Source organism: Scomber japonicus, chromosome 5 (genome assembly GCF_027409825.1).
Source record: "Scomber japonicus isolate fScoJap1 chromosome 5, fScoJap1.pri, whole genome shotgun sequence".
NCBI lineage: Eukaryota > Metazoa > Chordata > Actinopteri > Scombriformes > Scombridae > Scomber > Scomber japonicus.
This window is the reverse complement of record NC_070582.1, coordinates 7,879,560-7,905,928: the sequence shown is the minus strand read 5'-3', so window position 1 is coordinate 7,905,928 and position 26,369 is coordinate 7,879,560. Positions and strand designations below refer to the sequence as shown.

Sequence of the window (26,369 nt, the reverse complement as noted above, 5' to 3'; positions counted from 1 at the left end):
AGTGTCCAAACATGTGCCATCAATAATACTGACTGAAGTGCCAGCTATAGACCTATTACACTGAATAATGGACCCTTCTCTGAATTTCTTTCCCTAATAGAAACTGTCCAATCATGGCAACCATTTTTGTAACCCTGGATTGTACGTTTTTTATGCTCTAATATGAGCTGCAATTATTATCATGTTTAACTAGTACCATCAGTTGTAGGCTGAGTGCATCTTTAACTAACTACAGGTTATCTTTATATACAGCTAGTACATCTACTATGCAGTATTTACCCACTTTGTTAGTGGCTCCTGCACTTTGTTGGATTTGGTTTTAAAACTCCAGCAAACCCAGCCAACATTACACTATAGAGTTACATTTGCCAAACACATTTGTTAGTCCTCATCATAAAAGCCTTTTTCTCACAAGCCTCTTCTCTCATAACATTAAAGTGAAAGCACATCATTTGAAAAAGGGAAAATGTACTCTAAGCAGCCAAAAAGGGTTATGTTCTAACTATAACTGTGTTTGAGGTGGCCTTGCTTTTACACTCCAAACACCCAATAGACTACAACAACTGTATGTTGGCTGATGTTAGCTCCACGTCTCGCTTGAAATGGACACACTGACCGACCGTGTCTGTGGCTTTGTGCCTGATATTTGTGTCTAACTGAACTACTACAAACTGGTTCTTTCTATTATTTCTCTCCAGTCGCTCTTCTTTTCTACATGTGTCTTTATGTTTATGGAGCAGTTTAATAAAGCTCCAGTACGTCGCAACTTTCATTCAAGTTGAAATCTTTGTGTCAATTCCACCTGGGAAAATTTCCACTGACTTTTTAGAACTGACCAGATCTACACTACAATACAAGTGTAATCCAGTGATAGGACATGCAGCTTTGGCGTCAGTTTTCTTTGAATATTATGTTTGCAGGCATCAAGTGCATACGTAAGACCTCTTTACAGGGTTCTTATTTGAAAAGAGTCAGATGAAAATGTTAAATAGGGAACCAAAGTCAGTGTTTCAACTAATAGAGCTGGAGTTGTCTTAATTAGGAAGCTAGCTAAAGCAATAGTTTTTAGCATTTCTGCCGGTAAATTGACTGTCACAAGAAGCCTGTTTCTGTCTTACCTTTTATGAAATCAACCACTACTTATTTAAACACTTACAAAGAATATTGAATGATAAACATCAACATTATCATTGTAAACCACATATGAAAGGAGTTTGACAGGCGTAATAACAGTGGTGATATTAGCCCCTTTGATTACACAACTTACACTTACGCAACGACAAGCATAGCTCGACTGCCCTTTTAAGATACCAATCCCACTTGAGATTTTGTGCATTGCAATGATTACTTTTGCTTGAATTGCTCAGAGACCGTGGAGTGACTCAGGCTGGTGCCCTGTCTAAAGCTGGGCAGAGGCAAGCAGTTCCTCTGAAGTATCATAAGGAAACTTGGCTCTCATCTTTGGAGTCATTTCAGATTCAATCACACTTGATCAACTTGGACCGCATCCCGTGGTATTTATAGAAAGTTAAACGTTATGCGGTTATAAAGCCTGGCCACGAACCAAGAATTTGCCTTCTTTTCTGCCTCTGCAGCAAAGCTGAGAGATGGAAATTTTTGGCTCTCAGTAGTATGCTCAAGTTACAATGAAAGTGAGTAGGAAAATCTTCATCAACAGGCAAAAATATGAAACATGAGCATTTTACCCAAATCTAAATCTATTCAGCAAATGTCTCAACCATCATCTCTTTTATTAATCAGGGTGCACTTAAAAGTCTTTCCTTGTATCTTTTGTAAAAAGTTTGTTTTGTCAGTTAGGCCTTTTTGCATTATCTTCTTTCACTACCTCTTCTGTCTTACTTTGTCATTCGTCTTTTACCTTCTGCTGACAAGTTTGCCTCGTGTCTCGCCAAAGAGTACTCATCAGCCTTTGGAGAGCCTTGTTCTACCTTTCAGAGGAAACCATCTCAAATTGTGAACCATCAAATTCCTGACCCGTGAACCTCTTCTTTCCCTTGTTATGTCACCCTCATTGACGTAATTGAGTCTACCAGTTAATGGTTCGGCTAGCATGGCAATGAAATTAATATGGTGTGTTCAACCGTTGCATTTTTTTGTTCTCCACCACCAGAAATTGTGACGGTTTTTCCAATCAGTCAAATGCAGTTAAAAGTGCCCTTCACTCATAAAAGCGATTGTTGTGACATGATGGGTCCTGAAGCACAAGAGGCCATTAAGAGGGTTTAATGAATAGATTAGCCAGAGCAGCCAGGTGTCTCCACAGGGTTGAACACTTGATCATACGCCCACCTGATCGTTGTCATTAAAGTGTCCTGTGCACATTAGGTGACAAATCAAATCAATGTTTCACCAGTGGGCAGGTTTATGAATAAAAACCTGCCATGTTCTTCTAGGCATAAAAACTTTTTAAAAATCGGTAAAACATTCTTTCCTTATTATAAAAAAATATTATTTGAAAAAGAAGTCATCCCTCAAGACATCCAAATATGTCTAGACTTGAATTTCATTGGATTTCCAAAACAGACAAGCCCAAAAAGCCAAATAGCATAAATATCAAACTGAGCTAACCTTTTGCTGTGACCTAGTATTCCTCCGTGTATAATCTTTGCTGGACTACCTCATCTGTGAATATTGATTGGCAGGTCTTGCCGTCCTCATTTGCTGCCATGCTTGGTCCGCCAACCCATGATACATACTTACACAATGCCAGAATAAAGCTGATGACATAATCACATAGCCATGGCTCTCACAAATCAGTCAATGGCTTTTTATAGCAACTTGTACTCATTTTAATCCGACACACATGGCTATAGTAAGCCACGAGCTTCCATATAAATTCCACATCAAGCACACAAAGGTCACGTCACATGAAATTTAAAGCAGGGGGATATTGTAATTAATTCTAACAAAACCTATTGATTGCCTGGCTGTTGTCTGTTGCACTGCATATTAAGTTTCTAAGGAGAAATTCACTGGATTGCATAGGCTTCTTGAGCTAAATTGAATAACTTCTTTAGCAATTCTTCACAAATGTTATAACCAAATTGTCTATTTCTGTTGGTTCATCATTCGTTTTTGATGGTGTTAATGCTGTCTTGCTTTTGGACTGATGCTAAAAAAAACTTGAAAAACTCTTTAAAACTTAAACTTTTAACTGTTACATTATCTATGCAGATTTGTCAATGCATAAAACATGAGAAAAATAAACTTACCAGTGGTCCTCGCTGTGTCCCCAGAATAAATGGGGACGGTACATGGTACAGCATCAGGCTTTTATATGTTTTTGTGTTAGGTTTCCAAAACAGCACTCTTGAAAATGGCAACTGCAAACTTGTGTTTTCTCTGCAAGTCTGACATCATGATTTTTCCAAATAAACTTCACCCATTTCTCTTGATTATTCAGAAACTTTTGGTAATAAATGAAGGCTCACTGTTTCTTCTTTTATAAATGTGCAGCTGAAAACAGAACATATCTCTGCTATTGTTTTAAAGAATTGAAACTTCAAATCAAAACCACAGTAAGTAGCTAACGGTTACATACACCTGGCTTTAAAGGAGCTAACAGTTACATACACCTGGCTTTAAAGTAGCTAACGGTTACATACACCTGGCTTTAAAGTAGCTAACAGCTTTAAAGGAGCTAACGGTTACATACACCTGGCTTGAAAGGAACAGATTAATTATTTTTCTCTAACAGGCTATTTTTTGAGAGTTGGAGGGATGCTTATGAAAATTTCTGCAACTCTTTTCCAAAAACTAACAACCTGACAATCATGCTCACTTCATGCAGCGATTGGCCAGGTGTGCAGTTGTCCAGGTGAGAAAGCAAGCTAAAAGAAAGAGATTTGTGGCTGTTTGAAACAGGTATGAACATTTTTTACCTTGACACCAGCTGAAAATCTTGTTTTAACTTAACTGCAGTCTTTTAAAGGATAAATTCACATTTTTGAAGTAACTGTAAGACTGTAACTTTGAAGGATAGCCATTTGTTTTCAACTGTGCTGTCTCTCTGTATCCTGAAGCCTTTTCTTAACTTTTTTAACTTGTTTTGGAACAGAGACTGTGGATATTGTCTCCCATCTCTTACGTTGGAATCACATCAACATAAGGTATGTGAGTACTGAATTAAGACAGAAAAAATGTAAATCCTTTCTTCAAATCAAATCAAACCTGAAGTGTACAGGAGTACACGTATAACCGCGCCCAAACACAAATAAAAGCTGAGCATTTAGCAGATATTACCTTCAAGACTTGGACCTACATTCATCAGGTGTCCAGCAACATGACTCTAAATTAATGCTTATGTTGTCACATATCTGCTGGATGTGTAAAAACGCAACTGTTCACCTTGTTGTGCTGCCCCCAACTGGCCAAAACAATGGATGAATACAGGTTGAAGTCTTTTTTTATTTTTACATACTGGCCAAAATTGTCCTAATCAAATATAGTAGTCCCGGATGTATGTCAGTCTTTTACATTCTTTGTCTATAATTTACTACAATCAATCAAATCATTGTGATGGGTGACGTCAATGTGAAGCTCTTTGAACTGAAATCATACTGATGTATCACATGGCAGACTGGCTTTTGTGTCATTCATCTACTATGAAATACATCATTGTCTAGAAAAATATGATCTGGACCTACAACAGAATAAAAGGGTGACTCATAATGAAAGCGAGCTGTAAATCCCTCCCAACTTCTTCATCTTCCAGCACTTGCTTGTCATTGAGTCGTGTGTCATCACAGAAAAAGACTGACAGTCAAATCAATCCTGAGGTTTGAGATGATTTGTGGTATCAGTTAATTTTTTGGTGGGTGGGCTGGGGCTGTGGGTGGCGGTTGCTACTGTCAAATATTAATTTAGTATATCAAAAAGATCAGTGCAGCGCTATCTGACAGAAGACAAGACTCTCGCCTCCAGAAGTGACCACTTGAATTAGTTTTATTCCAACAGTGCAGCGCTAGATGAGGAAATGTGATTAATGCTTAAGCGTTTGCTGGAGAGCCGCAGGAATGATTGGTTGTTTCCATTGTGTAGGCTTGGTGTCATCAGATGTTTCTGCATGCACTGACAAGAGATGACAAATGAAAAAATCGTTCAAGTGCTTTATTTTTTAAATGAGGTCAGACAGAGTTATCATCAAAACTCAAAAATCTTTACATAACTGTATTTTCCTGCTCTGTCAGATGATGTAGAGACTTTGTTTTCAACTGGTGATGGAGACAAGCTCTTCTTTGTCTAATTGTATTATAGTTATATGCAGTCATTTTTTCTGTGTGGTTAAGACTTTTCTGTGTGTTATATTTGCTTTAATCAAATCAACACAGTGAAACTCATAAATGGAGCAGCAAATTTAAGACTAAAAGCAACAATGGAAACAGTCCTCTGTGGGTGAGATGCTCATTACAACAGAATATTAAATAGTGAAGTAAGACAAAAATTCGAGAAACTTTGCTATCATTGAATCTTTACCAAAAATGGGGCCAAAAATGTTGAGTTCATTGTGGGGCTGGTAGAGGAAATGCCATGTTAACTAAATCAAAAAGGTGACATTATTTATTTAGTTTTGTTGATGTGGACCTATGGATGTGTCCAAAATGAATAAAGTTTCTTTTTCATATTTATATCGGTCATTTATTTAGTTAGTTTTTATTGTATAGGGACCCGTATGCATGAATTTATACCACATACCACTGCATTTATAATCTAAGCCAGTGATTCTCAAACTTTGTCACATCAAGGACCCATAGACACAAATTAGACCCCAATTTGATCAGATTTTGTTCCAAGGGTGCCGCATCTGATACGACTTTTGCTTTTAGATGTTTTATTGCAGAAAATGTACAAAACTCCTGACTAAAATAGTTATACATCATGTCTTGTGTTACTTATGAGTGGAATTATAGCGAAAATTAATTATTCCCTTTTTGGAACTCCCCCAAGGATCCCTGGAGGTCCCTAAACCTCACTTGGAGAACCAGTGGCCTGAGCTACTTGGCAATGCCTTTCCCTAGGATATGTCAGACTCAGCTTGCAGACAATGCTCATATCAATCTCAATAAATAAGACTTCCTAACATCTAATGCTGTCCCCACATGAAGATACATATTCAAACCACTACACCAGATTATTAGAAAAACAGCAATAAATAAAATTAGTATAGTAGATGCATGACACAGATAATATAATCCATTTCCTTTAAATCAAACAAAACCAGCTGAAGTCTGTGGCTTTAGACTATTTGACCATAACAGATTTATGTCTCACAAACACAATTATCTGGTGAGCAGAAATGGGCTGATATTAAATGTCTAAGGCAAAAGCAACAGCATTTTGTTCAACTGAACCAGGCCCCTGAGTTATTTTTATGAGTATAACCAGGATGTAAGTTGATATAACTCTGTCCTCACATTAGTAAAAATTACATCTGTCCTCCGATAAAGTCAATAGACAGTTTCATTAGTCAATTTCATCTTTAAATGAGTTGAGAGAAAAAACAAAGCAAAAAACAAAACAGACAGGCCTGTGTTTTTAATCTAATTAAACTTTAATCTAAAACTTTGTGTTTGTCATTTGTCTGGTTATGCTTTTACACAAATTAAATCCTAACGGATAAATAAAGTTATTTTGAATTTAATTGAAAACTTTAAAGAAAGAAATTATCCATGGTTGTGGGCGAAGTGAATTTGGGCATTAGTTTTATAAGTCTCCTGTACCTTTTGGACAAGCTGTATTCAGTTTTCTTCCTTTTTACTTTACTATTTTAATCTCTTATTTTCATAAAAGCCCTTCGAGGGACAAGTATTGCAAATTAGCATCCATTATAAACACTGTGATACTTGCATCGGATATCTGTTTTAGCCTGTCTGTGGATAATCTCTTGGCGGAGTTACATGAAATATCAGGGGATCATCAAAGTCATTAGGAACGTCATAACAACAGTAACCAACAACTAACCAAAAAGTGTGCGAGTGAGTTCAAGAAGAGCATCATATCAGCATTTAGACAAAGTTTTATAGGTACAGTCCTGAGTGGCAAAGGGCTTTCCCTGCAGCTAATGTTGTAGTCAGTGGACATCCTCTTTTAAGAGGTCTTGAAAGCCAAACCATAAAGGATTTATTGTAGAATTTATTGTATATCTTAAAGTTTTGCAAGCACTGAGCAAACACTGAATAAATGTATTATAGAACAGTAATCACTATATATGTTGAAATGTGTTCCTGTTTCAGCCTTTCACCTCTTATAAGAATTTATGTATCATATCATGGCATCATTAGTATTAGTGTTTTGTTTGTGGGGGGGAGGGGGAGGGGGAGGGGGTCCACCAAAACTTTTTAAACTGCTCTGCGAGTTTCTCAGATGCAATCAAAACATTAAAATGATGGATTCTGGTACTCCGGCACTGGTGTGGGAGCATTTCCTGGCATTAAAACAATGAAAATGATGGATAGGAAATTTTGAATCATTGTTAATATAATGACTGAAATCAACTGCTTCCAGCACTGCATTTGCGTCTGACAGTAAAGAGTGATTACTGCGTGATGACAATTTGAACCACTCAAAAGACAGCATGTGTGTATATATGTATGTATGTATGGCTTGTTGGCATCAGGTGGTTTAAAGCAGACCAGTTTGTGTCATATTGGTTATTCTACAGACACAAGATGAGGTATGTATGCACTTTATGAAAAAGCCTCTACATTAGTCTATTCTTAGGTTCATGGACTGAGCAAAGAGACTATCTATCTATCTAGCTGCTGCTGATATTATTAAGTGCTTCACAATGTACTGCTTTTTTTTTTTTTTAGCAAGAAAAAGCCTCTTCAGCCATTTGCCACTAAAATGCTGCATAAGCTCTTTCGTCAACACCAGGAAACTGACGGCAGTAGTGAACAGGATGTCTGCAAGACTCCCACATCACCTCCCCTCTCTCTCACACACACCCATCGCTGCACACCCCAGGCCCTTTCTATAGGAAATGTTAAAGTCAATGACGACATACCGTATAGTATTCGGTCCCATAAAACTTATCAAGAGAGGGGAGGGACTTAGATGGCTTTCCTCCGCGTGCTGTGCGGCTGGTGACCTCTGACCTGCCTTGTTATAAGGTAGCTGCCAGCTTAATGCAACCTTGGCAGAGCTGCCACCTTTCTCGCCCATTAGTCCAGTCATTTTCAGGCTGAATCACATTGCTGACCTATTTTAAGCAGCAAGAGGTGAGACTTATGGAATATGTAGTCGCTCGGGATGCAAAATGAACTGTATATTAAATAGGTAGAGCTAGATTGCACCTGTAAATGTTTTGTCATCAGAGGAGTGAAGGCTGCAGCTCGGTGAAATGCCACAAAGTAAGAGTTCTGCATTCATTAACGGGAAAAACCCCCACAAAAAACTGGTCTGCACTGGTGCCATCACATCAGGATATTATTTAAAGAAATGAAGTCTCAATCTAAGTTAAGTTCATCATGGTAAAAACAGCAAACCCTTCACTCCTTGCAGTGTGACAAACAAACTGAAAACCATGAATGAGTAGAGGAGCGGGCACACTCACGCTCGCTTCTACTCCTTAAAACACCTCCGTCTCCCTCCATCCCTCTACCCCCACCCCCTCCCCTCCACCATGTGCCAGCGCAGAGTCCACAGTGTGGCTTGGACCCATCACACAGTGACTCAGGCTGCTCTCCATTTGAAAAATTAAACGGGGGACCGTTTGGCAGAGTTAAATGAGGCCCCCAGGAAAAAAACATGCTGAGCTCAGCACAGCTCCTACAATCTCAATCACAAAGGAGGAGGTTGGCGCACTGATGTAATGGCCGCCGCCGTGCTGCCGCTGCCTTGGCAGAGGAGGAGAGCTCGTCAGCATAGCCCTACTAATTCACCCCCTCCCCTCCCTTGCCCACCAGACCCCCCAGACCCCCCCCCTCCCCCGGATCAAGGGTACATCAGATATCATTAACAGAGAAAAAGGCGAGCAATGGCTGGGCTTAAAAACCAGACTCAGGGTGAGATGTAAAGGAGGATGAAGCATCAGTGGGAAAGTAAAGTATATTTACAGTCCTTTAGTGCAATATTAGGGTATTTATTAAGTATTTCCATTTATACTGCTTTACATTTCTACTTTAATACATTTATTTATAGTTTCTGATTTCTTTCAAATAAAATTTTACATACACAACATGATCAGTATATAAAATATGATGCATTATTATAAATTAAATAACAGTATTAGGACATAAGTTAAACTCAACCAACTATAACAGCACTCAAAGTAATGCAGATGTTAATGCATCAATAATAATGACCCAATAATTTAACACTTTCTGGTTCATTCTTTTTCTTTTGCTAATACTGCTGCATTCAAGTTACATTTTGAATGCAAGACTTTTACATAAAAGTGGAGTATTTTTATGGTATTGATACTTAAAACTCATACAACTTGTATTTCTTTGACTATAGAAAAACACACAGTGGAAAAAGACAGACTCCCTACAGAAATGGAAATATGAGTATGTTTTGTAGAAGGCAGAAAGAAGCCAGCGTCCTGACACTCACCTGTCAGCATCACCTGTAGAGCCGTCCCACAACCAAGTAATATCAACTACAGCAAACAATGGAAACATTTAAAGGTAACAGTTTCCACTCCAGACAGACATTTTAATCATAACATCTCGTTCATTTTCCCATTTTGTACAAAGAACCATTACTTGGTGGTTTTCAATCATAAGTGGATTCTGGATTATTGTAATTATTTAAATTGCACTAATACAAGCTATAATAATATACTGGTGGAAATGAATACAAAGTCCAATACAAATACTGAATCCAAGTCTGTAAAAGCAATATCTACTGGAGCTATTTCTGGCTTTCATTCATTTAAAAACAACAATTATTATATTATTATTAGTGGTTCAATGGCGCTCAGTCTTTAATAGTATACAGTAGGCTATAAATGCACGATAAATGTTATTACTACAATTATTTAGGTATTTAGGGTATTTATTGTCATTTTTAAACTGAAAGCCATTTTAAGATACTATTCATTCATGTCCTAAAGTAATTTTAGGGACATTTAGAAAACTCTCTCTTAAAGGACCATTACACCTGCTGGTTGAAATGTGTTCATCATCATAAAGAAACACATCATAAGGGCTCATGTTTAAAAATATTATACGATATATATAGCGTCTGCCATTTGATGGACATGGCTGGTAGATAAACAATTAATTCAAACTCATACTTGAGAGGGTTACAGAAGAATACCGTCATTTAATCATTTTATTTTTGTGGCCCAAGACAGTTTTCTGAATTTGGGGTACCTTAAAAAAAATCCTTGCATTTATGATTAACTGGGAAGTGACATCAGCGGCTGCTTCATAGATTATAAATCAGCTGCTTTCTATCAAGCTGGACATGTCACACCAAAATTAGATGAATATTATAGCGCGGCTGACTGTGCATAAAGCAGTTTTTAAACCTAATTCTGCTCCCAGACCTCAGCACACTCCAGTTCATTGTCTCTGGAGCAGAGACAGATCTTTCACTCCACTTTAAAGGTCATGAGTTAATTCTCCAGCTTTTCTCTTTTTTTCCACCCAGAAAGAGCAGCGGGTGATGAAGAATATTGACTGAATTGCTTTGTGGCTCAGAAATAACACATGTGAATTATTAAAATGCATTTACTTTTCAAGAAGCAGAACACATGAACTGCTACTGCCAGCATTCCCGTGATTTTGAGTTTTCACAAAGTCTTATCTTGACAGTATGATTACTGTTGTTCTGTAACGTTTAGACATGGTTGCTTTTTATGGTTTTTATTTGACCTTTCTTACATTTTCTTGTTTTTATTGTTGCTGTATATCCTTCTTGGCAGACTCATTTATTTGTTGTCATTTGACTTTTTCATCATTTTACTGTTTTTATTGCTGTGTTTCACTCTTGCCAGACATGTCTGCAAGTTGCTTTATTTGCTCTTTTATTATTGCTGTGGTTGTTATCATATATTGTATATCCTTATAGCTTACATGAATGTGAACTCAGGGCATTGCTGTAAAAGTGCTCAATGCTCAGTCAATTTTCTCAGAATAAACTTGATTATAGCCTATATTTATTACTTATTTATCGAAATGTCTTTTTTCTTCAAGCCACTGTAATCAGCATTCTTTATTTTTAGGGATTTGACTGAAATTATTTGCAATATGCTGCAAAGGACACTACTGTTGTTTTCCAGGACACGAAAAAGTCTTAGTTGTAGTTGTGTAAATTAATCACAAAATGCACTTAAGTTGAAACTGCACTGAAATAGACTTGCAGCATGTCAGTGTTATTCTGTCTGTGCCTTCGTGTTTGTATAAAAGGCGACAGTGCAATCAGGTTTTTCATTGTCTTTAATGTCCATAACTGGTATTAAAACACATGAAAAGGCATAAAAAACACACAAAAGTACACCCACTATTTTCGTCTGGAACTTGTGTGTGTGTGTGTGTGTGTGTGTGTTCACAGCCACGGACTGTTTATAAAGATTTGTGTATAAAGATTTATATACAGTCAACGGACACAGCCAAATACTCCTCCAGTTTACTGCTGCCGCCTAGTGTTCATAAAAAAGCACTACAGCTGTAAACTCTGCAGGAAACGGAGAAAGAGGCACTTTAGCAGGGAAGTCCCCACACAGACCTACACCCGGTTCCTCTAATAAATGTGATAAAGTACTGTTAAGAAATACACACACACACACACACACACACACACACACACACACACCTACCTTGTTTTCATTATGTGATAAATGTTAGGATAAAGGTAGGGCGCAATCTGTGATGATCACAGGCTTTATTTTAAAAGAATATCAAACAACCCATGCAGTATAGCTATATCTTCTCTTTACCCTTTTAATTTTCATAAAGCAACAAAAAGAGTGTCTGTAACACTAAGAACACTGTATCATGGAAATATATCTCTTTAATCTGACTAATTTGGATGGCATATTAGCTTCAGATAAACTTTTAAATAGATTTTTTTTTTGCACAGAAGGATGACTGTGTAGTTTAGTCTGCATCACTTACATTGTAAGTGCATTATTATAAAATGGTCATCTAATGATCAATATGAACAGGATGAATTATTACAGCAAGAAAACACTTTCTTTTTTTCCAGAGCATTGCATACAGTAATGGCATTGCCAGTAGTCACCTTAGATCCCAAAAATATATATAGTACAGTCCTGGCATTATCAATACACTTTTTAACCAACTTAATATCAATACCTAATACCCTTCTTTTTTTTTCTTCACCTCCCTTCGTCCCCTTAAACATGTATATATATATATCTTAATATAAAACATATAGTATTAAAACATTATGATGATGCACACATATATAACAAATATATATAAGAATAATGAAAATAGTATAAAAAAGGGATGAGAAAATAAATAAATAAATGAGTTAATAGATAAATAAGTAAACCATACATAATAATAATAATAATGATAACAATTTTCAAAAAAAAATACTATATTAATGTTCATTTTGGCACCTGACTTAAACGATTGTGAACCCATCCTTTTAAATATTCCTTTATTTATCATTTCTATTTGTTTAACATATTCATTTTATCAGATTTACTTTACAAAAACAACAAACATTTACAAACATTTTTTTATGCAGAATTGCACAATAATGGTAATGTCTGTATATTTGCTAAATGTTACTGAATCGATCAATGATTTTAAAATCGGTGCTCTTCTTGTTTCTCCTGTGACGGCTTGTCTAGGAAAACAAGTCAAGCGAAGAGCGCAGCGCAGACGTAGAGCGGCGACACACTTTTCCTACAGCAGACATGGTGAGTCTGAATGAATTTAGTACATTTCTACTCCATATACCAACATATGACATGTATACACATATACCAAGTCACACAATAAGTTTAATAAGCGACAGTATGTGAAGAATCGCAGTAAACATGGATAGTTTGCTCACACGAAGCTAGCGTTAGCATGCTAACTTCTGGCTGCACTGTGAGTAAGCAAAACACACTGTTAGCAGAGATGATGCCGGTTTAATCTTCTTCCCCCCCAAAGACACTCTTCACATCTGATGTTTGTTAGATATCACATTCAGTTATCTTCAGAACCAACCCAGTGTATCATCAGTCAGCGATAAATAATGTAGTATGATTGCGTCGCTGTGACTTTAATTATTTGAGTGGTTTAGTAGTTAGCATGCTAGGTGGCTAACTTAGCAGGGAGGTTGTTAGCATCTCGTTAGCTTCGAGCTCAGGTGCCTTTTACTTTCGATTTACTCCCAGATAACTTAATATGCGCTTGACTACAGACATATTAATTAATTTGTGAAGCCAACAAATGCTTTAATTTGCACTGTATGTCCTTTTAATCGTTTTAAAGCAAATCATTATGCTGCAAATTGATATGTAATGCTCTATACTAGTCTAGGTTTTATTTTTATATATTATATATTCTATTTTTCTGTACTTTGTTTTTATTTATTACTATTATTATTATTATGTTGTTAATTATATTTTTTAAAGTTTCCAATTGTTGCTATTATTGTTTTTTTAACTTTTTTTTATTGTATGTTTGTTGCCTAATATCAGTCATCGGTCACTGATGATTCAGCAAGTTAACTTGCAGTATTAGAAAGTATTTTTGTTTTATCCAACTCTATACTTCCAAATTTCAGAAGGAAATATTGTAATATACTCTACTACATTTCTTTGACAGATTTAATTCCTCTTAAAGTGGAGATTTCACACAATGGATAATATAAGTTGTAACTCATTGTTAAAGATGAAACCAGTGATTTCCAACCTCTGTCTTCTTAACAGCTCCAACAAATTGTGATTTTCCCCTCTATACTTCTCACATGGTTTCATTTTAATAAACCAATTCCAATAAAGACCACTCAGATGTATTTATAGTGACCTGCTGGAGGGGCCTGGCCCCTAGGTTGAGAACCACAGGACAAAACTACTAGCTAACTGTATATAAAGTAGTATAAACTAGCTCCACCTCCAGCAGCTACAACAGTAACACGCTGCTCTAACACTGATGCTTCACTATTAATAATCTAATGATGTCATATATAATAATATATCAGTCAGAGGGACCAAACCACTACTTTTACTGTAATACTTTAACTACATCAATCACTCATAATACTGCAGTACTTTTACGAAGGTATGATTTTTTTCATGCAAAGGTATAATATGCAGGATGATATTTTAAAACACACCATTCAAAGTCGGCCCATGACTCTGGCTTGAATAGAGAGAAAGAGAGCAACACTGGCGAGAACAAAACCGTGAATCAGATCAATAAAAAGTTACTTTTCTGATTGTTTAACTGTGTTTCTGAAGCACGAAATAGACACAACCACACCTCCACAAAACCCTGCGGAAAGATGTCGCATTGCTGGATTTTGTGTAAATGCAGTTTTATCCTCTCTGCTTTGTGGGTGTGTGGCTCGGCCCCACCCTCCGTCAAGAAGACACACACACACACACCTGCAGCTCTTTATACATCCATGAGACAGATGGGAGAGACTTTGACATAGCTGTAACCTGGTGACTAGTGTACCATTATGCACACCCACTGCCCAAAGGTTGACTCCCAGAAGTTCCCCAAAAACAGCACAGTAGTAGTAGTAATAATAATTAGAGATAAATACACTTCCACACACTTCTGGTAGATCATAAAAAAAGGCATTCGTTTTATGAGTCTGTACACTTTTTTAGGAAAACCTTGCTTAGTCTATCTTTCAAGAAAAGGCTTTAAATTCTTCTTCCACCACTCATATAATGCTTGTAGTTTACTGTGTGATGCTCTCTAGTAAGTGGGCGTACACAAAGCAGGTTTTTTTTATCAATTATTCAGTCATGTTAGTAATTTAAAACCTCCTTCTAGAGCAGCACAAACTATCAACCGGTAGAGAGGGTCGTATGTGCTCGTCCGTAAGAAAAAGCCTCTAATAGAGAAAATCTACCTGCAATGCAAGATAATTATGTAAGCTCAGCTGTTATGTTTTATCATTATAATGTTTCCTTTCTCACTTTGAAACCATTGTTGTTTTTTTTAATCTTCAGTTTCGCAATCAGTACGACAACGACGTGACAGTATGGAGCCCACAGGTACGTCTGCTCTGCCCTTTTCTCTCTTTCTCTAAATGTGTGATAAAGGATATGTGAAAGCTCAGCGTGTTAACAGAGTTGTTCATGTTCATGTGTGTCCAGGGCCGCATCCATCAGATCGAGTATGCCATGGAGGCAGTGAAGCAAGGATCTGCCACTGTAGGACTCAAATCCAGAACCCAAGCAGTCCTGGTTGCACTAAAGGTACAATTATATACTCACCTAATGTTTTCATGTCTGCTCAGATAACATGTTTTTGTCTTGCTACTGTTTTCTTGTCTTATACTGATAATTCGCCTGGATATTTTCCAGATATCCCCCTTTTTATAAATGCATAAAAAATGTTAAGAGCAGTTTCAGAAAATATACCAGTTACCTAAACTATCTTAAAATGTAGCTTACTTAAAACAGTTGATCATGCTAAATAAAACATGGAGCATTATTCAGATGGTTTAGAGGTGACAGCTGGTTTTTAAACTCTCATTAATAATAAATGAAAGGTAGGTAGGTAGATAGATAGATAGATGGATAGATAGATAGATTCTTGTCACATCAACATGTCGTATCATACCTTTTTAAAGATATTTTACAACACACACATTTTCTAAGAAGGCAAAGTATTCAGTTCATTTAAAAGAGGAGCAGTTTATCACAGGATTGTTGTGTTTTCATGTCTTCAGAGAGCCCAGTCTGAGCTGGCCGCCCACCAGAAGAAGATTCTCCATGTCGACAACCACATCGGTATCTCCATCGCTGGACTCACTGCCGATGCCAGACTGCTCTGGTAGGTCACAGATGCCTTTTTTGTGGTCTGGATGAAACTGTGGATTAAGAAAAGTTGTTAACACGATACTAACGACTTCTCTCCAACAGTAACTTCATGCGCCAGGAGTGCTTGGACTCCAGATTCGTCTTCGACAGGCCCCTCCCAGCATCACGTCTAGTCTCTCTTGTCGGAAGCAGTATCCTCAAAAATGTTCTGGAGTAACAAGTGTCATGTTGTTTTGGTTATTATATCACCAATAGGCCAAAATAATAATAAATAATGCTGATATACTTTAGTGATAACCTGTATGTTTACCTACTCTAACTTACATTTATGGGAAAACAGAGGTCTGTAAGTACTTTTTTTTTTTTTAGACAAGTACTTAAGTACAGAATGTGAATACTTTTGCCACCCCTGCCTCCTTCTGAAAAGTAAAACTTGTAAGCATGGCAGCAGTGATCCTTGACTGAACCTTCAGAAACCCAAATCCCAACACAGAGGTATGGAAGGAGGCCCTATGGCGTTGGACTCCTCATTGCTGGCTTTGATGTAAGTTTGTTTAAATACCTTTTTTTATTTTCACATCTATAGAATTCTCTCTCGAGGCTGTTGTGAAAAAATAAATGTTGGAGACTAAAAATGTGATATTACCTCTTATTTACCTTATTTATGTGTTTATTTTGTGTTACTCAGGACATGGGACCTCACATCTTCCAGACCTGCCCGTCAGCCAACTATTTTGACTGCAAAGCCATGTCCATCGGAGCGCGTTCCCAGTCTGCCCGCACTTACCTGGAGAGGTGCATGGACAAGTTTGCTGACTGTAAGATTAGATTCTTTCTTTCTTTTTTTTTCTTCCAGTCTCATATTCAGAAGAAACCAGTTGTACCTAAGAGATCTGTAGGGGTTTGCAGCTGAACGTGAATGATTAGTCAGGTTTTAGTTCATCTTTGGTTGATTAGTGTGATACATGTGAGATGACGACTGATTTGGACATAAATATTTTGGTCATGACCCCATCAGTGTTCTTTAGCTTTGTCACAGTACTGAACTCTCTTACTTTCTGATCAGTAAGTAGAAATGGACATGCATTAAGAAAGTCTTATTTTGTTCTGCAGGTAATCTGAATGAGCTGGTCCAGCATGGCCTCCGTGCTCTCAGAGAAACCCTTCCCGCAGAGCAGGACCTCACTACCAAGGTACGCCAACTCGCTCCACAGCTGGCAGATGTGACACCGCACAGAAGATCTAGCATCTTACTTTTTGGAAAACCAGCTTCTGTGCTCTTGACAATACTAATACCAGAACACCAAACTGATATTGTTGGACTTGTGAAAATGAGATAAGTGTTTTTTTTAACTGTGATAATATGAAGGTAATTTCAGAGGTAAATGTTTACATGTTTCAGAATGTTTCCATCGGCATCGTGGGGAAGGATATGGAGTTCACCATTTATGATGATGATGATGTTGCTCCCTTCCTGGAGGGACTGGAGGAGAGGCCACAGAGAAAGGTAACGTAATTCAGTCCATCGTACTTGGTTTCATTTGAGACAACAAATAATTGAACTCCTATCAGGTTGAATGACAGGAAAAAAAAAATTTGTTTTAGACCCTGAACTTTAAGTGCTGATGAACATTTCTGTGTCTCAGGTCGCCCAGCCTGCAGATGAACCCGCTGCTGGAGAGGCACCCGGCGACGAGCCAATGGAGCACTGAGGCAGCCCCGTCACTCCGCCGGCCAACCAATGATATACCTCCTATCATCCGTGGGGGAGGTGGGGGGCGGGCACGAACCCAGACCAACCTGACACTTACCGCAACTCAACAGAGCAATTTTTAGAGGGGGAAAAGATGTTGTTGTGATGTGCCACTTGCTAAACTGTTAAATCCAAAATATTCTCTGCTAACATCAATCCATGTGATGTTGCTTTTGTATGAGTAAAGTGTACCATTATACAAGTAATAAACTCTTTTTTTGAATTAAGCTCTTTGTTTTTAATTACAGTTTAATGATTTTTAATTCAACAAACAATATAACTGTACTGTGAGATGCTAGAGGAACAAATCCAACTAAAAGGCATTGAAGGAAATTGGGAAGGGTAATGACAGTTACAGTATTTATTTTAATAATCAGACAGACTGATGTGCTTTTTTTAACAGTGACGAAATAAATTATATAAAAGTAAAAACGTTTAAATAGAAGTTCAAACAGCAGGTCTGTTGAAAATTGAAATTATTAGTGCGGAAGACATTTCTCCACTTTAGACTCTTATCGAGAACAGAGGAGACCCTCAACACGTCTGATAAGTCTCGTCCCTTTTCTTCAGGTTAGTACAGTGCATTCATTTACATTAAGGTTAGAAAGGAACATACATTGGACCTAATTTAAGTGTATTTAAAGCATGATTTCATAATGCAACTTTGATGAAGACCACAGGAAGCTCAAAAACTCTGACGAGGCACAACCGTCTCTGCAAATTAATGTTATAGTGAAATATGGTGAACAAAAATCCCTCAGTGCTCCAGACATAGAAAGCAAAATATATTATCACAAAATTTCCATCCACATTGCATTTTTTTTCTGTCGTATTTTAAATCATTTACTCATCATCTTTCAAAGTTTTCTGATTCAGCTCTCATTTAAAAATGTTATACCCAACAGAGCTGATTCTTCTTGAGAGGAAAAAAAAGGTTTGCCAAGAATGATAACTTAACTAACACTCCTCCCAAAAAATAAATACTGTGTTTTTCACAACCAGCAGGAACATGACAGTATGTACTGACTGAAAACTACTGTCATTCAGTTATTTTACATCATATGTGGTGCTGGAGTCATGCTTTAAGCAGAACTGTATTAATGTGCATAAGATTAAAAATAGCATGAATTTCTGCCATGTGGAGACTGGCATGATTAAAGACTTAAGAAAACAAGGTCTGTAATTTCCTCTACTTGAATGTAAGAAACCTTTTATGACCATGAAGTAGGGCTGCAACTCATGATTATATGTATTACTGATTACTCTGTCAGTAAATTTGGTCAATAAAATCTCAGAAATGTTTCACATCTGAGCTGGAATCTGAACATTTTGACTCAAAACAATTCCTGAAATAGTTGGTGATTAATTTTCTGTTTCCATGGTTCCCAAACGTAACATCATGGCCCCTAAATTGAAACAAATTAGACCACTAACCCCCATTTATTTCCCAAGGTCCTATATCTGAGAGGATGTTTGCTCTTAGATGTTTTATTTTAGTAACATTGTGTTACTTATGGATCAAATTACAGTGAAAATAAATTACCCCCTTTTTTTCTCAGGACCCCCTACAACTCCCTAAAGGACCCTGGACCCCACTTTGAGAGTCTCTGAACTAATCATTGCAGCTCTGATGTACAGTGTAGTTTTTCCTTTTGCAGCTAATTAATGAAAGTGATCTCGTGATGTACAAGTGACCAGTTTCCAAACGCTGCCTTAAAACGTTCTCACTTATGTACTTCAAGTAAAGATAAACAAGGCTGGAAACTCATTTTTCATGCGATCACCATCTTTCATGCTACCGTCCATGTATTCTGATCAGTCCGGATTACAAAAAGCTGCCCACAGAAACCAGGCCCAGGTTTTAAGGTTAAAATCAGTCTAGTGTGAGTCTTTCTTTGCTCTCCTCCTCTTGTTCCTCCGTCTGACCGTGCTGCTGGCAGGTTGTGTCTCCTCCGGCCGGGTGAGGTCCTCGATCTTCTCCTGCTCCATCATGGTCGTCATCTTCAACGTGAGCTCCAACTCCTTCAGGACTCCGGCCAGATCCTCTTCTGGGACGCCCAGATCAATTTTCCTGCCTGCCTCCTTACGTTCATCCAAGTTCTGGCTCTCATTCACGCCTGAATCAGCCTCTGTCTCCACATCCTCCTCACCTCCTGCTGTAAACTCTCTCACAGCCTCTGTACTCAGCCTCTCATCTTCTTCAGCTTCTCCTCCACCTGTAACATCTGCAGGTATGTTTTCCACCAGGTCGGCCCCTTCGGCGTCTGTCCTCTCAGCCTCTGTCTCTGGCTGTGGACCGTGATGCTGCTCGCCGTGGTGACAGCAGCAGTTGGAATGTTCTCCCCAGTACTGCTGAGGCTCCTCCGGATAATCTGTGAGTAAAGTTAGAGACATTTAAAGCAATGGTTCGATGAATTTTGACGATGTTTACAGATTTAGCAGTAGCAGCAATGTAAAAGCCATCAGGTAAGTGTTTATTTTAATAAACTCCTGGTGTACTTACAAACTTTCCAATGCATCGATTTATGAGTAAAGACCCTATTTGTACTATTGTAGAAGTTTGATAAAAATCCAGGCATTATTAGTGGGGTCATTTACGAGATACACTGGTGGTCCCGTTAGTGCCTGTACTAAGCCATTCAGCTGATGGCTCTAACTCCACTATTTTCCGACCAAATGAAACTAAACGGCTGAGGTGGTGTTTAGATAGACCTCATGGTGCATATGACTCTAGATCGAAATTACGCCGAACCATCACTTTAATGAGCAGCATTTCATTGAGCTACACATCTAAAGCATCTTATGGCAATCAGTTACAGTCTGGAGCTCTGACACTTCCACTTGTGATACCACTAAAATGTAAAATCAATAGCTGCTTCTTGTTACTGCAGTAGCTGAAAGTTGTATTTGACCCATAAACTACAAATCATGTGTGCTCCAAGTGTTTAGATGGTTTCATATCAGGACATAATTGTATCCATCCATGCATTTTCCACTGCTTATCCAAGATTGAGTTGTAGTAGCATTAGGCTGAGTAAAGAAACCCAGACATCTTTCTCCCCGGCAACGAACTCCAGCTCCTCCTAGGGGATCCCGAGGCGTTCCCAGGCCAGGAGAGATAAGTAATCCCTCAAGCATGTTCTGAGTCTGCCCCAGGGTCTCCTCTAGAGGCTTGTGGGCACATAATTTTATTTTATAGTTAATTAAAATGAACTTGCAGACTTCTAAAAGATGCTTACGAAAGATAAAACTATATAAAGAACGTCTTGTCGTTTTTATATTTTTTGTAGAAAATTATGTTATTATATTAGTGCAGCTGCAAGCAACTGTAAATCTCTAAATTTCCTCGCTGGTGCACTTAAATACTTGTGAGTCAGCTGTAGAAAAGCACTAGATTAGGAAATTAAAAGCTAGAAGACAAAGCAAACATGATGGAAAAAAGATGAATTTGGTTGTTCAGAATCAACCAAGTGACTGAAAACAACAAAAAAAGAAAAATGAAAAACTGTCTCCGCTCACAACTGCATGACCAAACATATAAAAAATAGTCGAGTGAAAGTGTTTTTGTGCTGTTGTAACAGTAGAAACACTGGCTGGTAAGCAGGCAGTAAATCATTTTAAGAAGTTCTTTGAGAAATTTACAATGTCTGAGTCAGAGTCTGATCGATACGACAAGTACGAATATACGTCTGACGCACACAAGAAAAAATGGTTGAATGTGACTGATTCATAGAAGTATTCAGACGAGGAAATACAGCAGAGACGTGCTGAGAGGGAGAGACTGGGGGGCAACACCAGACGGTAACGTTACCTCAGGTCGTAAGCACCGATATAACTTAATGGTCAAAACTTAGATTCTTTATTGCCTCCGGTCTCTGACGGTGTAACACAGGCTTTTTGGCTTCTCATGGTATGGGTATTTCCACAACCAGTTACACAGCAATTCATTTTCTAACACTAACTTCATACAAATTAAAAAGATTTGGAAATGCAATCTATGTTCGATCGTACACAGAACTACTCTCCGGAGACTGAGAACATGATCGCTGTTTTCAGCCATTTCGAAACACACTAGCATGCCCAAACTCTTCAGGCCGAAAGGAAAGTGTCACTTAAGTGTTTTTAGTAGTTTTTGGACAACAATGGAGGTCTACTGCACAGAGGAATGAGATATATCAGGCTTTGGCTTGACAATAATTTGAAGTAGGATCAATTCATTGTTGGTTTGTGATGAGATTTGCCAATAATAAGGAAAATAAAGAAAAATCACAATGAGGCTTATCCTTAAAGGTAAAAAAAATAGTGAAGTTAAAGAAGCAAGAGACTAATCGTGGGTCTGAAACAGGATGTGAACTCCAGTCTGTGGCTTTAAAAATTCTTGACATTACATAATGAATCCACCTGCTGGATCTCCACAGCTTTTGTTTCACTTCACTAAATTAACAGACACTCCTTTACTACTTCTGAACTTTAGATAAGTGCAGTATTATCCATATAAACTCAGTGTATATCTCAAACCGACTGGCCTGACCTTCCCAGCTGTCTTGGGCCTTCTTCTGTGGCGCCATCCCTTCCATCAGCTGACCCTCCTGCATCACCCGAGTTATCTCCGTCAGCTGCTGCAGGAGATTCTCCTCCTGGTCCGCCGTCACGCCCTTCACCCTGCAGCGCCCACAGAAAAATGAACACTCCTGAAAACTCAAACACATCCTTATAATTTCTTAAACTGTGGACCATATAAAAGTCTTTAGAAAATGACTGTAATGACCGTGTGGCAGCTGTTATTGGTTCTTTTTTTCTACTGTAGATTTACAGATTTAACTCTTTTTTTTCAGCAAATTACTTATTTATGTAGAATTGAGTACATTGTGGCAGTTTTAGGAGTTGATCTATTTCAGCTTTTTTATTAACAAAGCAGCTAAATAGTTGTGAGGATACTGTCAAAGATGATTACAGTGCTTTCAAAAGAACAAATACTTATAAAAGAACAAATACAGGCTAGATTGCGCCACAGGACTAACTAATAATAACAGGAATTAACCTTTTTTTTAACAATAAATAACAAGAATCAGAATAATAAAAGGATAAGCAAACTGCTAAATAAAAGATCATTATATGAAAGTGAGAGAGAACAAATAGAAGAACAACACGAGAAGAGGAAATTAACTCTGCGTTCATACTTTAGTTTATGGGAGTGTTTTGTGTGGAAGAGATTATTGTAATTAAATCAACAAATGGGTTCAATCGAATGACTCCTGACAGGAAAACAGAGGGAGAAAGGCTGACTGATGAAATGAGTCATTCATAAAAAGGCACACACCCACCTGTCAGGGCTGTGGTGGGCGTTGGAAACAATTTTCTCCATCACCAGCTCTGTTTCCCGCAGCTTCTCCTGCAGCTGGGCTAGCTCGAAATCAGCTGGAGGGGCGAAGAGTTCAAAGAAATCAAGAAAAAAAGTTAAAGTCGTTTGTGACTGCAGAGAAAAAAAGTTTGTTTCGAACAGGAGTGAAATTGACGTCTAGATTAATACGTGCAGTTTGTTTCTCACTTTGTTCCGAGATTTAGACACAAGCTGAGCTCAAAAGTACAAATTTGAAAGCCACACACAAGTTTAAGAGGCTGTGGTCATTAGAAAATATATACGACTTGTCACTATTCATTTTCCGATGATTAATAGGAATCAATATGCCAGAAAACAACCAACATTAATTTATTTCTCATTACGTTAATGCACAATGAAGATAAATGTGCTTGTCAGCCATTGAGGCTACATGAGAGTTAATGCAGATGTGATGTACTGAACACAAAGAGCTACAGAAAAGCTTTCATTTATTTTAAAGCTGATGCTCTTTGTTTCATGAGCTCAGGAAAGTGGATTTTTTTTTTCCAACAAGGTTTTACCCATATAATCTTTTATAGTGACAACTTTGCAGTTTTATTACATCAAAACCAACAATTTGTTTATTATATCTGCCCTTATGTTCATTTTCTCTGCACTCAAATCTTGATTTCAGTCAAATCTCATCACCTTTCAGAGTTTTATTTTATTTTTTATTTTTTCTAACTGCATTGGATAATAATGAGAAAGATTTTTTCTAAAAGTTGTGACCGCTACAGTGCTGCAGTGTTCAGAAAATTACATTACATTACATCCATTCGGCAGACGCTTTTGTTCAAAGAAACTTAGAATAACTAAAGAAAAACAAGAGTTAGATTTCATCAAAAGTTAGAAGTGCATTTGTCTCTATTTAACAGCTAAAGGTTTGTTCAAGAGGCTACGAAGCAAGTACATTTAAAGAAATGAGTCAGCTGTTGATGAACGATACTCACTGATCTTTCTCTTCATGTTCTCTGACCGAACTGAAGGAAACCTTCCCTCTGACGGCTTGTTGTTTCCCTTGGACGTGATCTAGCAGAGACGATATCAGGGTTAAAACTCAAAATACAAAACGCTGAAAACCTCAAGTTCATGTCTGCCAAACATCATTCTTATTTTCTTTATGTAAAATATTAATTGTTAATACTTGTTTAATAGCAGATTTGACTCCATGCATCTGAAGTTGTAGTGTAAAATCTTTAAATTGAGGACTGTTAACACATTATTGGATTGGAACTTCTCATCTTTCTACACAGCGTCATTCTTCACAGTGTCTCATTCAGCAGCTGTCATGGATCCTTCAGTGTTTCACCTTGAACAGTATGTAGAGGATGTAGAGTAAGATCCCGAAGCCGTACACAGGGATGATCTGTCCTGCCAGGTTGGATTTGCCAGCTCCTCCTAGCCCGCTCCCCGACCCTGTCCCTGTCCCCGCCCCCGCCCCCTTGGCCCTGGCCTCGGGGTTGTGAGACCTGGAGAAGCTGGAGCTTGCGGCCCTCTGGCTTCGTCCCTCTGGGGCCGCCTGACGGTGCATCATCGGAGGGAAGCGACCTGGATGTGCAGGAAGGCGAAGACACGATTTACAACATGACTGACAGCAGACAGAGTCAAACACTCTGAATTAGAAACTAAATGAATATATATATGAAGAATGTACGTGATTTGAAGATGTATGTTGGGCTCAGGAAATTGGTGACTTATTATGTGACAATATTATGGTGACTTATAAACTCCTTTAGAGGGTCACGGTGGAGCTGGAGTCAATCTCAGCTAAGGGTAAAAGGAAGGACACAGAGACAGACAAGCATTCACATCTATGGGCAATTTAGGATCACTAATTTACCTAACGTGCATGTTTTTGGTCTGTCGGAGTAGACAGATATTGCCCACGCAGGCACAGGGAGAACATGCAGACTTCAAACAGAAGGGCCCCAGCTGGCCGGTGTGTTTGAACCCAAAGCCCTCTTGATGTAGGGCAACAGTGTTAACTACACGATCAAACCACCACTAAATTATCCATTAATTAAAAAAATAAAAAAAAACAGATTAAGCAATAATGAAAATAAGTATTAGTCACAACTCTACATTATATACATATATATTCTAAACTAAAATTAAATTTAAAAATCAAAAGTTCTTTGATGCACTTTTCTGGTATTTTATACAGAGGCCAAATACAGTTGTGCTTGCAATTATTATTTTTTATGCCATCAGTTTATCTTCAAAAAAACAAAAGGTTGATTTTTATTTGATTTGATTATCAGGCGTTTTAAAAGAGCAGAAAAAAAGAGAAAAAATGTTTTCATTGTTCTATTTTACTTGATTTTTTAAATGTGAGGCACCATTGTGATAGATAGATAGATAGATAGATAGATAGATAGATAGATAGATAGATAGATAGATAGATAGATAGATAGATAGATAGCAACCAAAAGAGAAAAAAACAAAACCAGCTAAAAAAAACAAACAAAAATGATAAAAGATAATATAAAATACCAACTGAGTTTTTCTTATTTCTTAATATAGATATATATGAAGTATTTAAACGTGATTTTATCAAATTAATATGAACATAATAAATGTATATATATCTTAATAACTCTTTAATTCACCCCATTTATATCTAATATATTGATAAATGTGGATTAATATACTACTGATAGTGTTTTAAGCGCCCTCTGCAGGGAGGAGAATGTAACTGCAGTGGACGCTGATGCCCCGGTGATGCACTGTGCACATTTTGGCTTCAAATATATAAAACATAAACATTATATCACAACATGCATGAACTTATAAATGAAAAGCTTTAACCGTCTATCAGAAAGGCCACCAAACACCGAGTTGGAGCCATCTGAACCACAAAGAGAAACCCCTGAAAGCTGACGCACCCTCCGGCCGCTCAGCATCCTTCCTCCCGCGAGAGAGCAGCATTTTGGGGAGCAGCAGCGCGACGCACAGCACGAGACACGTCGCGAGGGTCACCTTCTGAAATGTTGACATCGCCATGCCAACAGATGCACGTGAAAAAATAAACAACAAACAGCTGGATAGGTTCAGGGTGAGACCGTGGAGAAGACAGGAGCAGGTTGCTTCTCGTCCATCGGCTGAACTTCCTTGTTGATTAGAAAGGTATAATGTTGTTTCCTAGGATGCCGAAGGTATGACCCGCCTTCCCTTACCTCTGATTGGCTTATCCGCTAACTCTAACCAATCATATCTCTCATCCCAAAAACTAACCAACGAAGGAAATGAGCACGAGCCAATCAAAGTTAGAATAAGGCAGCTAATGACTTTGCCAT

General features: G+C 37.9%; 2 protein-coding genes across 2 annotated transcripts; one reads left to right on the top strand and one right to left on the bottom strand.

The window, feature by feature from the left end:
* The first annotated feature begins 12,804 nt into the window (after window positions 1-12,804).
* Window positions 12,805-17,920, top strand: psma1 (proteasome 20S subunit alpha 1). Its single transcript, XM_053318787.1, has 10 exons — window positions 12,805-12,865; window positions 15,125-15,169; window positions 15,272-15,373; window positions 15,850-15,953; window positions 16,043-16,131; window positions 16,414-16,484; window positions 16,629-16,758; window positions 17,054-17,133; window positions 17,343-17,447; window positions 17,587-17,920. Exons 1-10 carry the CDS (start codon window positions 12,863-12,865, stop codon window positions 17,650-17,652), a joined length of 795 nt encoding a protein of 264 aa, XP_053174762.1. The 5' UTR covers window positions 12,805-12,862; the 3' UTR covers window positions 17,653-17,920.
* Window positions 17,921-19,571: 1,651 nt separating this feature from the next.
* Window positions 19,572-26,076, bottom strand: ric3b (RIC3 acetylcholine receptor chaperone b). The gene is made up of 6 exons (XM_053319494.1): window positions 25,959-26,076; window positions 24,383-24,621; window positions 24,024-24,102; window positions 23,018-23,111; window positions 22,225-22,355; window positions 19,572-20,065 (listed from the first exon to the last, which is right to left on the bottom strand). Exons 1-6 carry the CDS (start codon window positions 26,074-26,076, stop codon window positions 19,572-19,574), a joined length of 1,155 nt encoding a protein of 384 aa, XP_053175469.1.
* Window positions 26,077-26,369: the final 293 nt, after the last annotated feature.